This window comes from Scyliorhinus canicula, chromosome 3 (assembly GCF_902713615.1).
Source record: "Scyliorhinus canicula chromosome 3, sScyCan1.1, whole genome shotgun sequence".
Lineage (NCBI taxonomy): Eukaryota > Metazoa > Chordata > Chondrichthyes > Carcharhiniformes > Scyliorhinidae > Scyliorhinus > Scyliorhinus canicula.
The window spans coordinates 21222169-21237829 of record NC_052148.1 but is presented as its reverse complement, the minus strand read 5'-3'; the positions used below and the strand labels follow the sequence as shown (position 1 = coordinate 21237829).

General features: G+C 50.1%; 1 protein-coding gene across 1 annotated transcript in view; it reads left to right on the top strand.

Moving 5' to 3' along the window:
- The window catches only part of LOC119963850 (sperm flagellar protein 1-like), a 124169-nt gene that overhangs the window by 61692 nt on the left and 46816 nt on the right, over positions 1–15661 (top strand). The window contains exon 3 of the mRNA XM_038793204.1: positions 2058–2217. Coding sequence (XP_038649132.1) covers positions 2058–2217 — 160 coding nt within the window. The remainder of the gene's footprint in view (positions 1–2057; positions 2218–15661) is intronic.

The following is a 15661-nucleotide window of genomic DNA, read 5'->3' as shown; positions in this document are numbered from 1 at the left end:
GCAGCAGTCTGGGGGCATTGGTAACTGTGTCTCTGCCGTTCCCGCCGGAACGGTACTCCACCAACCTCGTGGTGGTGGCAGCCCTGAGAGTCTGGGGGCAATGGAGGAGACATGTGGGAACAGATGGAGCATCGATCTGGTCCCCAATCTGTAATAATCACTGGTTTGCCCCGGGAAGTATGGATGGGGGGTTTCAGATATGGCGGAGAGCAGGGATTGAGAGGATGGGGGATATGTTTATAGAGGGGAGCTTTCCGAGCATGAGGGTGCTGGAGGAGAAGTTTGGGTTGGCGAGAGGAAACAAATTCAGGTATCTGCAGGTGCAGGACTACCTACGTAAACAGGTGTCAACCTTCCCGCTCCTACCACTAAGAGGGATACAGGACAGGGTAGTTTCCAGAGGGTGGGTAGGAGAAGGGAGCATCTCGGACATTTACAAGGAACTTATGGGGTCAGAGGAGACGCAGACCAAGGAGCTGAAGCACAAGTGGGAGGAGGAGCTGGGAGGAGAGATAGAGGATGGTCAATGGGTGAACACGTTGAGTAGAGTCAACGCGTCCACAACAAGTGCCAGGCTCAGCCTGATACAATTCAAGGTCGTTCACCGGGCTCACATGACAGCGGCGCGGATGAGCAGATTCTTTGGGTGGAAGACAGGTGTGCAAAGTGTGTGGGAGGACCAGCGAACCATGTCCACATGTTCTGGACATGTCCGAAGCTGAGGGGATTTTGGCAGCGGTTTGCAGATGTCATGTCCATGGTGTTAAAAACAAGGGTGGCGATTTTCGGAGTGTCGGAAGATCCGGGAATCCAGGAGGAGAAAGAGGCAGACGTTCTGGCCTTTGCTTTCCTGGTAGTTCGGAGATGGATACAATTAGCTTGAAGGGACTCAATGCCCCCGAAGTCGGAGACCTGGCTATCGGACATGGCTAGCTTTCTCTGTTTGGAGAAAATCAAGTTTGCCTTGAGAGGGTCAATGTTAGGGTTCGCCCGGAGGTGGCAGCCATTCGTCGACTTCTTTGCGGAAAATTCATCGTCAGCAGAAAGGGGGTGGGAGGGGTTAGTTCAGCTTGGAGTACGGGGTTAATAAAGTTGGAACGTGTAAGGGAGGGAGACGGCTTTTGCACTATATTTATAGATTCATGTACATTGTTGATTTTGTTGATGTTGTAATACCAAAAATACCTCAGCAAGATAACTTCCTTGCAGGTCGCGTCGGTGGTAGCCCATGCCTGGACACCGCCCCAGTCCCATTGGGATCACTCCGGCCCCACAGCCCATCTCATGGTTATGCGCACCACCACCACAACCCCCCTAACCCCTCCGGCCCAGCCAGTGTCCAGCCCAACAGCCCATGATCGCGCCTCTCCGTGTCCTACCTCCTTTCTCTCCCTCATCAGCCACGGTGCCTGTTTCTAGATTTTTAAAAGCACAAGCGAACCTCGCCATCGGTAATTCCATCCAGTGGGGGCAGAGAATCGTGGAGGCCCCCGAAGAATGCCGGGTCAGGCTCACTAATGACCTGTCGACGGTGTTTACTGTACTTGCGGAGCGGAACAGATTGACACCACTGTCGAGGCACCAGAGAATTCTGAATTGGAGTGAAACTGGCACCCGCCACAATTTTGGCGTCACAACCGATTCTCCGCCCAATCGCGTTTTTCGACATCAGCCGAAAGAATCCTGCCCCTTATTTCTCAATGTTCATCCCTGACATTATTATTCTTTTCAATTCCCAAACACCTGCACCCAAGCACATCAGTTGTGCACATTTGTGTGGCTGCAGTAGAATCATGTAATGTTACAGCATTAACGAATCCATTCAACCCGTCATGCTCCTGCTGGCTTCTTGCAAAAGCTACCCAATTAATTCCACTCCCTGGCTCCCCACAGCCCTGAAATTTTGCTTTCCTTTTCAAGGATTTTGTCAATCCCTTTTTGAAAGTAATTATTGAATCTGCTTCCGTCCCATCCTTTCAGCCACTCTGTAGTGGAGTTGATTGGTTAGCTGATTGCGTGGTTGAAAGCTTAAAAGTTTCTTTTGATTCTTAATGTAGGAAAGTTTTCAACAGACTCAACTTCTACATCCCCGATGACGTGGTTCGCAAGGTTACCCAGTGTTCTCCCGGAGTTGTGGAGCTTGTGCTGAGCACATTACGACTGAAGATTGGAGAGAAGCTAAAAGAGAGAAAGAATAAGGTGGCGTCATCACCACAGGTATGGAGAAATGCCAGAAACTTCAAGAAAACTGTCAAGGATTTGTTTTTTGGTGGAGCTGTAGCAACTAGCTCATCATGTTGAATGAATGGAAAGGTTTTACATAGAAAATTAACAGTAAGAAGTCTTACAACACCAGGTTAAAGTCCAACATGTTTGTTTCAAACACTAGCTTTCGGAGCACTGCTCCTTCCTCAGGTTCACCTCCAAAAGCTAGTGTTTGAAACAAACATGTTAGACTTTAACCTTGTGTTGTAAGACTTTTTACTGTGCTCACTCCAGTCCAACGCCGGCATCTCCACATCATAGAAAATAGAAGCAGGAGGAAACCATTCTCCAACATACTTTGTTCAAGAGCCATTCCTCATGTTTTGGGGGATGGTTTATCTCTACATACATAAGATTTTTTTTAACACGATTTAGTGCAAATCCTAAGAATTGCAAACACTTTGATTTACGAATAAAGCGCTGTCTAACTTCCCTACATTTTCTGCACAAACTTGCTCATTCCATGACATCTCACTTACCGCTGGAATTCTTTTGATACAGTATTTTGTATTGCTAGACTGGCAGCCCAGTTTTAGAATTTAAATTCCACTGTGACAAGTTGTGGAATTGAACTGGGACCACTGCCTGTGGAAATGGACTGGAGGATGTCCCACTACTAAATTGATGCTTTACATCTTAAGAAGAGGCACAACACATAACAAATTGACACACCCCTTGGTTCTGTATCCCTTGAATACAGAATGTTGATGGGTGATCTGGTGGGGGAGTTCACAAAGTATTCAAGGAATAAGGAAGGCAAATGGAATGTTGACCTTTATTACAAGAGGGTTCACGTATAGGAGTAAGGACGTCTTGCTGCAATTGTATAAAACCTGGGTGAGACTGCACCTCGTCTATTGCATACAGTTTTCCATAGAATATGTACAATCCCTACAGTCAGGATGCCATTTGGCCCATCGAGTCTTCACCGACCCTCCGAAAGAGCACTCACCTATTATGTAGAGAAACAACATTAACCTTTCAGGTCAGAGACTTTAGTGTTATTTATGCTGTTCACTTTTCATCATTTTAAACCACTATCAAATCAGCCCATCATCTCCTCTGTCCTATGGAAAACCGCCTCAATTTTACACATCTGTCTCAGAATTTTTTAAAATAGAATTTACAGTGCAGAAGGAGGCCATTTGGCCCATTGAGCCTGCACCAGCCCTTGGAAAGAGCACGATACCTAAGCCCACACATCCCCTATCCCCGTAACCCAGTAACCTCACCCAACCTATTTGGATACTAAAGGGAATTTAACATGGCCAGTACACCTAACCTGCACATCTTTGGACTGTGGAAGGAAACCGGAGCACCCGGAGGAAACCTACGCAGGCACGGGAAGTATGTGCAGACTTCGCACAGACAGTGACCCAAGCCGGGAATCGAACCCGAGACCCTGGAGCTGTGAAGCAACAGTGCTAACCACTGTACTATCATGCCCTGAGGTTTTATACTTGCCAAAACCAAGCAGAGCATCCTCATAAATCTGCATTGTTCTATTTCCGTTGCCTCAGAATCCTTCTTACATAATGATACACCATCAATTACACATGATACAAGTTGTAGAAGACAAAGTAATGGTTTTAATACTCTAAGATATAGCCTGTCTGCTGCTGAACCCAGACTGGAGACAGGGCTACAGATCAGTCAACTATATACAACACCCAGTGGGGCGGAGCCACAGAAGAACAACAGATATAACACAGTGAGTAACAATGGACCAAACAGTAACAGAGAATATATACAGCGCTGTAAGTAACAGTGGATCAACAGTGGAATGACAATAACAGTGGTTCACCGCATTCACCCCTGTTAAAAAATTAAAGGTCCAGCAGAGGGGAAGCAGACTTAGAGATTAAGTCTATCAGGAGCTTTAACCGTCCGCTGTGATTTCCTCAGTCCCGGCTGTGGTGTGGGCACTGGTGTGGAGACCTGCGACTCCGGGAGCGTGTCGTCCTCTTCTTCTTCTGGAAGCATCGACAGAGAGGGAGACCGTGTAGGCGCAGGGGCGATGGTAATTGAGGTAGACGGTGGAGGGTCGGGTAGGGAACCAGCGGGTGCCAGGTCTCGGAGGGAGACTGTGTCCTGCCACCCGTCTGGGTGTGCCACGTAGGCATATTGTGAGTTAGCATGGAGAAGCACAACCTGCTCGACCATGGGATCAGTTTTGTGGTTCCTCACATGCTTCTGGAGGAGGACAGGCCCTGTGGCTGTCAGCAGGACGGGAGCGAGACCCCGGAGGTGGACTTCCTAGGGAAGGCAAACATACGTTCGTGAGGGGTCTCATTGGTGGCAGTGCACAGGAGTGACCGGATGGAGTGGAGTGCATCGGGAAGGATCTCCTGCCAGCGGAAGACTGGGAGACTTCTAGACCGTAGGGCCAGGAGGTTGGCCTTCCAGACCGTTGCGTTCTCCCTCTCCACCTGTCCATTTCCCCAGGGGTTGTAGCTGGTAGTCCTCCTTGAGACGATGCCCTTGCTGAGCAGGAACTGACGCAACTCATCACTCATGAACGAGGAGCCCCGATCACTGTGTAAGTAGGTGGGGAAACCGAACAAGGTGAAGAGGGTGTGCAGGGCCTTGATGACAGTGGCCGAGGTCATGTCAGGGCATGGGATGGCAAAGGGAAGATGTGAGTACTCATCAAGGATGTTGAGGAAGTGCACATTACGGTCAGTGGAGGGGAGGGGCCCTTTGAAGTCGATGCTAAGGCGCTCAAAGGGGCGGGAAGCCTTCACCAGGTGTGCTCTGTCTGGCCGATAGTAGTGCGGTTTGCACTCTGCGCAGACCTGGCAGTCCCTGGTCATGGTCCTCACCTCCTCGATGGAGTAAGGCAGGTTGCGGGCCTTGACAAAATGGAAAATAAGGGTGACCCCCGGTTGACAGAGGACATTGTGGAGGGCCCGAAGTTGGTCTACTTGTGCGCTGGCACATGTACCGAGGGACAGGGCATCTGGTGGCTCATTGAGCTTCCCAGGACGATACAAGATGTCGTAATTGTAGGTGGAGAGTTTGATCCTCCACCTCAGATCTTGTTGTTCTTGATCTTGCCCTGCTGTGTATTATTGAACATGAAGGCAATCAACTGTTGGTCAGTGAGGAGAGTGAATTGCCTGCCGGCCAGGTAATATCTCCAATGTCGCACAGCTTCCACAATGCTTCTTTCTCGACGGAGTGGGGTGTGATGTGAGGAGTGAAGGACAGTAGTGTAATGCCAGGGAAACAGAGGTGGTGATGCACCCAAGCTACCCTAAGAAGTTTGTTCATCTTTCTTGTGGCACTGCTTGCCAGTGCGCCTGGTGAGGCTCATCATGCTGAGCGCCTCGGCCACCTCTGCCCAGGCCTGGTTAACATAGAAACATAGAAAATAGAAGCAAGAGGAGGCCATTTGGCCCTTCCAGGCATTCATTATGATCGTGGCTGACCATCAAGTTCAATAGCCTGATCCCACCTTCCCCTCCCATATCCATTGATCCCTTTAGCCCCAAGAGCTATATCTAAGGCTTTTTTGAAATTACACAACATTTTGGCCTCAACTACTTTCTGTGGTAGCAAATTCTACAGATTCGCCACTCTCTGGGTGAAGAAATTTCTCCTCACTTCAGTCCTAAAAGGTTTACCCCTTATAGAACATAGAACAATACAGCACAGAACAGGCCCTTCGGCCCTCGATGTTGTGCCGAGCAATGATCACCCTACTCAAATCCACGTATCCACCCTATACCCGTAACCCAACAACCCCCCCTTAACCTTACTTTTTAGGACACTACGGACAATTTAGCATGGCCAATCCACCTAACCCGCACATCTTTGGACTGTGGGAGGAAACCGGAGCACCCGGAGGAAACCCACGCACACACGGGGAGGACGTGCAGACTCCACACAGACAGTGACCCAGCCGGGAATCGAACCTGGGACCCTGGAGCTGTGAAGCATTTATGCTAACCACCATGCTACCGTGCTGCCCCTCAAACTATCCTCAAACTATGACCCCTATTTCTGGACTCCCCATCATCGGACTTTAACTTCAGTCTGTGAATCGCGACATCTGTAATCTCTTTCCTTTACCTTGAGTGCAGCCTCATCAAACCGTATTGACCTAGCTGCTTTAAGTTCCCTTTTCCAAAGTATTTCCCTTTGTGCAATCACTCCTAATATTCTGTACCTTCTTCAGTTCATCTGCATTTTCCCTCATTTGTAAAAATAATACCAAATATTTAATTGTTTGTCATGTCTTCAGATTCTACAATTAAGCATTCTTTCATCTGTTTAACTATTTTATTTTTTTAAATAAATAATTTTCCCCTTTATTTTAACTACTTGTCTTTTCCCCCTTCTAGTCTGAGTATACATTTCTCCACTACATTTCCTGAATTCTTCAGCACTGTTCAACGTAGTGTTATCACGCACCTCAGTTTTAAATTCCAGTTTATCTGTAATCTGTCTATTGACAGACTTCCATTCTTTTTGCCTTATTTAAATTTCACTGAACCGTATAGGTAATTCTTTCTTTAGAATGATTTACAGAGCAGAAGATAAACAAAACCAACCTAATTTTTCACACACTGTCCCCACAAAACGCTGACGTTTTTCCAAAGAAAAACAAGTTTCACTTTCAAAGTAGGTCACCTTTAGGCAGACAAGCACTAAGAATTTGTTGATCTTGTCACGACACCCTGGGTGAGTGCGTGGTCAGTTACAACCCCACAGACTCCGGAGTGCCAACATAATTGATTTGATAAATAATCCGTGTTTTCCTAAGATCTTTAATCCTTTTTTTAAAAATAATTTTTATTGGAATTTTTTGAAAAATATATATCAACAGAACAATAATAATAATAACAATAATAATAAACACCCCCCGGCACCCGTAACAACGTATGTAACAAACCCCCCCACCCCCATCAACTCAATAAACAACAAAATAAATTAACAATAAGCAAATTAACTTAAACAATACCTCCCTGAGACCCCCCCCTTTCCCTCCCCCCCCCCCCCCCCCCCCCCCCCCCGGGTTGCTGCTGCTGCTGACCTCGTTCCTTATCGCTGAGCCAGAAAGTCGAGGAAAGGCTGCCACCTCCTAAAGAACCCTTGTACCGACCCCCTCAGGGCGAATTTGACCCTCTCCAGTTTAATGAATCCCGCCATGTCATTGATCCAGGTCTCCACGCTCGGAGGTCTCGCATCTTTCCACTGCAGCAAGATCCTCCGCCGGGCTACTAGGGACGCAAAGGCCAAAACATCGGCCTCTTTCGCCTCCTGCACTCCCGGCTCCACCCCAACCCCAAATATCGCGAGTCCCCAGCCTGGCTTGACCCTGGACCCTACCACCCTCGTCACCGTCCTCACCACCCCATGCCAGAATTCCCCCAGTGCCGGGCATGCCCAAAACATATGGGCATGGTTCGCTGGGCTCCCCGAACACCTAATGCACCTGTCCTCACCCCCAGAAAACTTGCTCATCCTCGTCCCAGACATATGAGCCCTGTGCAGTACCTTGAACTGGATGAGGCTAAGCCTCGCACATGAAGAGGAGGAGTTCACCCTCTCCAGGGCGTCCGCCCATGTCCCCTCCTCAGTCTGCTCCCCCAGCTCCACTTCCCACTTAGCCTTCAGCTCCTGTACCGACGGCTCCTCCACCTCCTGCATCACCTGGTGGATGTCAGATACCTTCCCATCCCCGGCGCACAGCACACCCCCGAAAGCACACTATCCCTTACCGCCCGCCGGGGCAGCAAAGGGAACCCCTCCACCTGTCGCCGAGCAAACGCCTTGACCTGAAGGTACCTGAACATATTCCCCGAGGCGAGCTCAAACTTGTCCTCCAGTTCACCCAGGCTCGCAAACCTCCCGTCAATGAACAGGTCTCCCAACTTCCTAATGCCTGCCCTATGCCACCCCAGGAACCCGCCATCCATGTTCCCTGGGAAAAACAGGTGGTTCCTCCGCAGCGGGGCCTCCACCGAGCCCCCCACTTCCCCTCTGTGTCGCCTCCACTGCCCCCAAATTTTGAGGGTAGCCGCCACCACCGGGCTCGTGGTGTACCTCGTTGGAGGGAGCGGCAACGGCACCGTTACTAGTGCCTTCAGGCTCGTGCCTCCACAGGACGCCATCTCCATCCGTTTCCATGCTGCCCCCTCCCCATCCATTACCCACTTACGTACCATCGAGACGTTAGCCGCCCAGTAGTACCCAGAGAGGTTGGGCAGCGCCAGCCCCCCTCTAACCCTGCCCCGCTCCAAAAAGACCCTTCTTACCCTCGGAGTCCCGTGCGCCCAAACAAATTCCAGAATGCTGCTGTTCACCCTCCTAAAAAAGACCCTCGGAATGAAAATGGGGAGGCACTGAAACAAAAACAAAAACCTCGGGAGCACCGTCATTTTAACGGACTGTACTCTACCCGCCAACGACAACGGCAGCATGTCCCACCGTTTAAACTCTTCCTCCATCTGCTCCACCAACCTAGTAAAATTAAGCTTGTGCAGAGTCCCCCAGCTCCTAGCCACCTGAACTCCCAGGTACCTTAAACTCCTCACTGTCCTCTTTATCGGGAGCCTACCAATCCCCTCCTCCTGATCTCCCGGGTGTACAACAAACAGCTCACTCTTGCCCAGGTTCAATTTATAACCCGAGAAACTCGCAAACTCAGCAAGAATCTCCATCACCTCCGGCCGTCCCCCCCATCGGGTCTGCTACATACAGCAGCAAGTCATCTGCGTACAGCGACACTCGGTGCTCCTCCCCACCCCGCACCAGACCCCTCCACCTCCCCGACTCCCTGACAGCCATGGCAAGAGGCTCAATTGCCAACGCACAAAGCAAGGGGGACAGGGGGCACCCCTGCTTCGTCCCACGGTGGAGCCTGAAGTACTCGGACCTCCTCCCATTTGTCGCTACACTCGCCATCGGGGCCTCGTACAGCAACCTCACCCATAAACCCCACCCCAAACCCGAACCTCTCTAACACCTCCCACAAGTACCCCCACTCAACCCTATCAAAGGCCTTCTCCGCATCCAATGCCACCACAATCTCCGCCTCTCCTTCTGCCGCCGGCATCATTATCACATTTAGCAGCCTTCGCATGTTAGTGTTCAGCTGCCTCCCCTTCACAAAACCGGTCTGATCTTCATGTATCACCCCCGGTACACAGTCCTCTATTCTAGTGGCCAAGATCTTCGCCAGCAACTTGGCATTCAGCAGTGAAATCGACCTATATGATCCGCACTGCAAGGGGTCCTTATCTCGCTTCAGGATCAGGGAAATCAGCACCCGTGACATCGTCGGGGGCAAAACACCTCCCTCCCATGCCTCGTTAAAGGTCCGGACCAACAGGGGGCCCAACAGGTCCGCGTATTTCTTATAAAATTCCACCGAGAACCCACCCGGTCCTGGCGCCTTCCCCGACTGCATGTGGCCAATCCCTCTGACCAGCTCCTCCAACTCGATCGGCGCCCCCAGTCCCTCCACCCGCTCCTCCTGCACCCTTGGAAATCGCAGCCTGTCCAAAAAGCTCTCCATTCCCCCTCCCACCACCGGCAGCTTCGACCGGTACAGTTCCCTGTAGAAGTCCCTAAAGACCCCATTGACCTCTACCCCCTGCCGCACCACATTTCCATCCCTATCCTTCACTCCGCCAATCTCCCTAGCCGCGTCCCGCTTGCGAAGCTGATGCGCCAGCATCCTGCTCGCCTTCTCTCTATACTCGTAGACCGCTCCCTGCGCCTTCCTCCACTGTGTCTCCGCCTTTCTGGTGGTCAATAAATCAAACTTGCCACTCAAGCCGCTCCCCCAGCAATCCCTCCTCCGGGGCCTCCGCATACCTCCTATCCACACCCACCAGTCTCTCCCTCTCCCCCCTCTCCCTATGGGCTCGGATAGAGATCAGCTCCCCCCTAATCACTGCCTTCAGAGCCTCCCACACCATCCCCACCCGGACCTCCCCAGTATCATTGACCTCGAGGTACCTCTCAATACATCCCCGGACCCTCCTACACACCTCCTCATCGGCCAACAACCCCACGTCCAGACGCCAAAGCGGGCGCTGGTCCCGCACCTCCCCCATCTCCAGATCCACCCAATGCGGAGCATGGTCCGAAATCGCAATAGCCGAATATTCGGCCTCCTCCACCCTCGGGACCAGTCCCCTACTCAGGACAAAGAAATCAATACGGGAATACACCCTGTGCACATGGGAGAAAAAAGAGTACTCCCGAGCCCTCGGCCTCCCAAGCCTCCAGGGATCCACTCCTCCCATCTGGTCCATAAACCCCCTCAACACCTTGGCCTCCTGCCTGTCCTTGAACTAGAACGATCCATTAGGGGATCCAGCACCGTATTGAAGTCCCCCCCATGATCAGGCCCAACGTACGCCTCATGAAACCAGCATCATCCCAATTTGGGGCATATACATTTACTAACACCACCCTCTCCCACTGCAGCTTACCGCTCACCATCACATATCTGCCGCCACTATCAGCCACCACCTCAGACGCCTCAAACGCCACCCTCTTCCCCACCGGGATCGCCACCCCCCGGTTCTTCGAGTCGAGCCCTGAATGGAAAACCTGCCCCACCCACCCCTTCCCCAGACGGACCTGGTCCGCCACCTTCAGGTGGGTCTCCTGGAGCATGGCCACATCCGCCTTCAGCCCCTTCAGATGCGAAAACACCCGGGCCTGCTTAACCGGCCCATTCAACCCCCTCACGTTCCACGTGATCAGCCGGATCAGGGGGCACCCCGCCCCCCTCCCCCTTCGACTAGCCATGGCCCCTTCGACTGCTCGCCCCTGGCCAGCACCAATTCGGCCCGTTTCCCACGGCGATAGAACCTCACCCGACCCCCCCGACCCACACCAGCTCCTCCCTGGCCAATCCAGCAGCAACCCGGTATCCCCCCCCCCCCAGGCTAGGACCCCTCCTAGCCACGCCGCCCCCTCCATAGTACTCCCGTGAGCCAGCTGACTTCTGTGACCCTGGCAGTTCCCGCCGTAACTCCGACCCCTCCCGATATGAGGTCACCCCTCCCCCCCTGCATCAGCTCCTTGGCACCGCTTCAGCGTGGGAAAACTGATTCGATATCCACGCCCCTTGTCACCAGCTCCACCCCCCTCGTCTCGCAGTGCGGGAAACTAGAGGAAAGCCCGCGCTTTCACACTGCCCCACTCCACCGCCCCAACGCAGCTCCCAAACAGCAGTCCCAACCCATCGACCAACCCCGTACAAACAAAAACAGATTAACCACATACCCCAATACCCCCCTTAAGACACACAACCATAACCCACATCATCCGAAAGCGAGAGAAAAAAAAACACAGAATAACCAGCAACAGCATAATCAGTGATGCAAAAAAAAACCTCCCACAGCCCCCAATCTCTAGTTCGAGTCCAACTTTTCAGCCTGCAGAAAGGCCCACGCCTCCTCCGGGGACTCAAAATAGTAATGCCGGTCCTTCTAGGTGACCCACAGGCGCGCAGGCGGCAGCATGCCGAACTTCACCTGCTTGCCGTGGAGCACCGCCTTCATCCGGTTAAACCCGGCTCTCCGCTTGGCCACCTCCGCACTCCAGTCCTGGTAGATACGCACTACCGAATTCTCCCACTTGCTGCTCCTCACCTTCTTGGCCCATCGCAGCACACACTCCCGGACACTGAACCGATGGAACCGCACCAGCACCGCCCGCGGGAGTTCATTCGCCTTAGGCCGCCTGGCCAGTACTCTGTGGGCCTCCTCCAGCTCCAGGGGCAGATGGAAGGATCCTGCCCCCACCCGCGAGTTCAGCATCACGCCCACATAGGCCGGCAGGTCCGACCCCTCCAGCCCCTCCTCGAGGCCCAGGATCCGCAAGTTCTTCCTCCTCGATCGAAACTCCATCTCCTCGAAACGAGCTTGCCATTTTTTGTGGAGCGCCTCGTGCATCTCCACCTTCCCCACGAGGGCCGAAACCTCATCCTTGCGCTCAGAGGCCTGCTGCTGCAACTCAAGTATCGCTGCACCCTGAGTTGTCTGGGTCTCCAGCAGCTTACTTGTCCTTACCTTCAGGGATTCCAGCAACTCCCCTTTCAGCTCCGTAAAATAGTGCAGAAGGGCCGCCTGCTGCTCCTCCGCCCACTGCCTCCACTCCTCAGGGGCTTCACTGGCCGCCATTTTGTCCACCTTCCCCCGCTTTTCCAGGGGAGCTGCTGCCGTTTTTCTCCTCGCCCCATTCTGGGTCCGCACCATAAATCCCGAGGGGTTTTGCTCCAGACCCCTTTATCCACCGGGAATCGTCGAATCAGCGCCGTTTAGGGCCCTTAAAAGAGCCCACAAGTCCTATTAAAGCGGGAGCTGTTGCACGTTTTGCTATGGGTGTAAAACGCGTTTATTGGAGTGTATTAACACGCCTCCGTTTAAAGGCCGTGTGCTTAACACTACTAGGCTCTATGTATGTATTTTCAGCTCAGGAGTCGCCAGATGCCGTATAGACACCTCACAAATATTCCAAGGTCAGGTTCAAAGTAATAAAACGATACACTGATTAGTAAGTTCCAAACGATCAATATTTATTATACAATTATAATAAATACGCATGCACACGCTAAGGGACTAAGCTATGACTAAACTAAGCAATCAGAATACTTAACTAAACAGGAACAGGCAAGGTCAGGGAGCGAGGCCTTCGTTCCGGTCTTGGTCTGCAACCTTCAGAGAGCGTGCTGGTCACTGGGGGTCTAGTGGGCCTGGTTCGCGTAGCGAGCGTCGTATTGGCACTTACGGTTCGGCGGCTGGTGCTCAACGGCTGGAGTCAGGATACAGGTTGGAGTTCTTGGTCAAAGCCGGAGCACGAAACAACAGACAGGACCATGGGTGGGGGTCTATCTTTTATAGGGGTCCCCAATGTCCTTGCCTTTTCCTGGGCGGGCTTTACCTTCAGGTATCGATTGGATCACTCCCAATCGATATCTTTTGAATTCCTCCAATGTGAGGGTCTCTCTTGATGGCGGGGGCGGTTTCTATAGTGGATACTTCTGGTGCCGCTCTGTCTGGACATCCACTTAAAGTATCTTATTCAAACCCAAATGTTGCCATTGTGCGTGCCTAGATCTGGACTGCCTCATTAGTATGTAAAGCGTTTTGCCATTATCACCTTTGGTTTGAGATCTTCCACCTGGCCAGAAACTAGTTTTGCTGCTTGCAAAATGCTAATGAGTGTTTGCAGGCTGCTGCCTTGGCTAAACTGCTTTTCCCTGCAGTCTTAGCGATTCTCCATTTTGTTTAGTTCAGTGTCCATTTTAGGTGGCTACAGTGGCTACATTCCCTCCTTGTGATCCTCACAATCAAAATATTGTAAAGGATCACCTATGCACGTTGCTTCGAGTGCTTCTGGGGTGCCTTCTTTGTGTTCTCTGACCTCGGCAAGCTCCTGAGCGTCTACTCTGTCCTTAACTATGGGAAGAAAAAATTTTACCTGACATCTCTACTTGGCGCTATGTCAAAGGGGACACGCATTACCAAAAACCGGAAACCTCTACCTATCACAACTATCCTTATCTTACCTTAAACATTTCATTACAGACTAAACCTCATCCATTCATACCACATCACATAACATTTCCTGACTCGGCAGTCGAGTTCAGGACAATATAATACATGGGTATATTTTATTTTATTCACACAGTGCTTTATTCATTTATGGGCTGGGGGGATTGGTGGAAACCGAAGATAGGAGATTGAACTCCATAGATGGTTGAGGGGCAGGAACGGGAGGCTCTCCTCTTCCACTTCCTCAACCTGAGTATGCAGGTACAAGTATGCAGAGGATCGCAATCACTAGCAGTGATTCAATCACGTATGACATGGAGTACCATGTCATAAATTTTGTGCACCAGGTCTGAACCTCACTGATCAGAGCTGAGCACAGGGGAGTTGCTGTGAGTGAAACATTTACGGCGGGGGTTGTGGGGGAAACGTGTCTTGCTTGGACATAAACAAATACAACATTTAAGAGCAATAAGTAGGCTTCCATCATCTTCTCTTCGTTCTCCTTTTTCTTCCTCCTGTATGGCCGATCCTTGCTGTGATCCCTGTTTCGTCCTTCGAAAGCTATGGGATCAAGCACAGTATCTGTCAATACAGCTTAATATCCGTACTTGTTAGTGTATCTGTCTTTCAATTCCAATTGACCCATTAAAAATGACTGGCCAAGTCACACCCTGTGACTCCTGTGAAGTATCACTTTTAGGATCTGATTCCAGTTTTGTTTAATTTACGGTTGCCGGTTGTTGGTGAGACATTGCTGAAACTCAGTAGAAATTCAAGTTAAAAACTTGTCAGGTGCAAATAAGAATTGTTTTATTCAAAGTTCATTGGTTACAACTTGGAAATGATTTAAAAGGTAGTTTGTAGACAATTTGATTTTCTTCAAAAATTCACAGGAATTATCTTCTGAAACAATAGCCTGAACACAACTTTAAAAGTCAAAGGCTGAAAATGAAATAGGAATACAGAACTCTTTTCTAATTCTCTCTCTCTCTCTCTCTCTTTCTGTCTTGTTCTCTTTGTCTCTCTGACTTGTCTGTCTTCTTGCCTTTCTGACTTGTCTTTCTGTCGTCTCTCGTCTCTTCACGCCTCACTTCACTTCACCTCACTTCACTAAAAATGGTGGTCAAATCATCCATGGATATACTCTTTGATATCTGTATTAAGCGATCCGATCACACCCCAATATAATCCTAATTGGTTTAAGCTATATTCAAAACACATTTGATTTGATAAAAAGCCGTCCATCATGACAATGTAACGCCACTTCTAATTGTTGCTTATTGGTATGTTTCTCATGGGATATTGTGCTTTATCAAAACCAGCAAAAACTGGTCTAATGCTGACCTACCTATTGCCACCATGGAGACCTCATGTTATCTCATATTGCTAGGCTAGGCATATTTCAGAACATACAACTCAAACTGTCTTTTATAAGATTGTTTCACTGAGAATGTTGGAATCAAATATATACATATATATATTATATTTGAGTCGATGTTTTAACTGTCCATTTATTAAAAACAAGGCAATATAGTTCAAGATATTTTTTTAGCTTGTATAATTTATGGGATATGATTCAACCTAATCTCGAGCGGCGTGAGAACCGAACAATGCTTCATCCTTATCCCTTGTTGCTATGGATTCCGCCCTTGCCCTTGGAAAATGTGATGTTTTTATCAAACTTCTGTGTTTTGCAAACTCATGACTGAGTTTGGAAATTGTATGGTTCTTTCATTTTAAAACTGGGAATTGATATTTCTGTCTTAAACAGTCTTCTTACCTATATTAAGTGTATTTAAAATACCTGACTTCTACAACTCCCCTCATTTTTTTTTTTCAAAAGCGAATTTAATGAACACAATACACCTAAC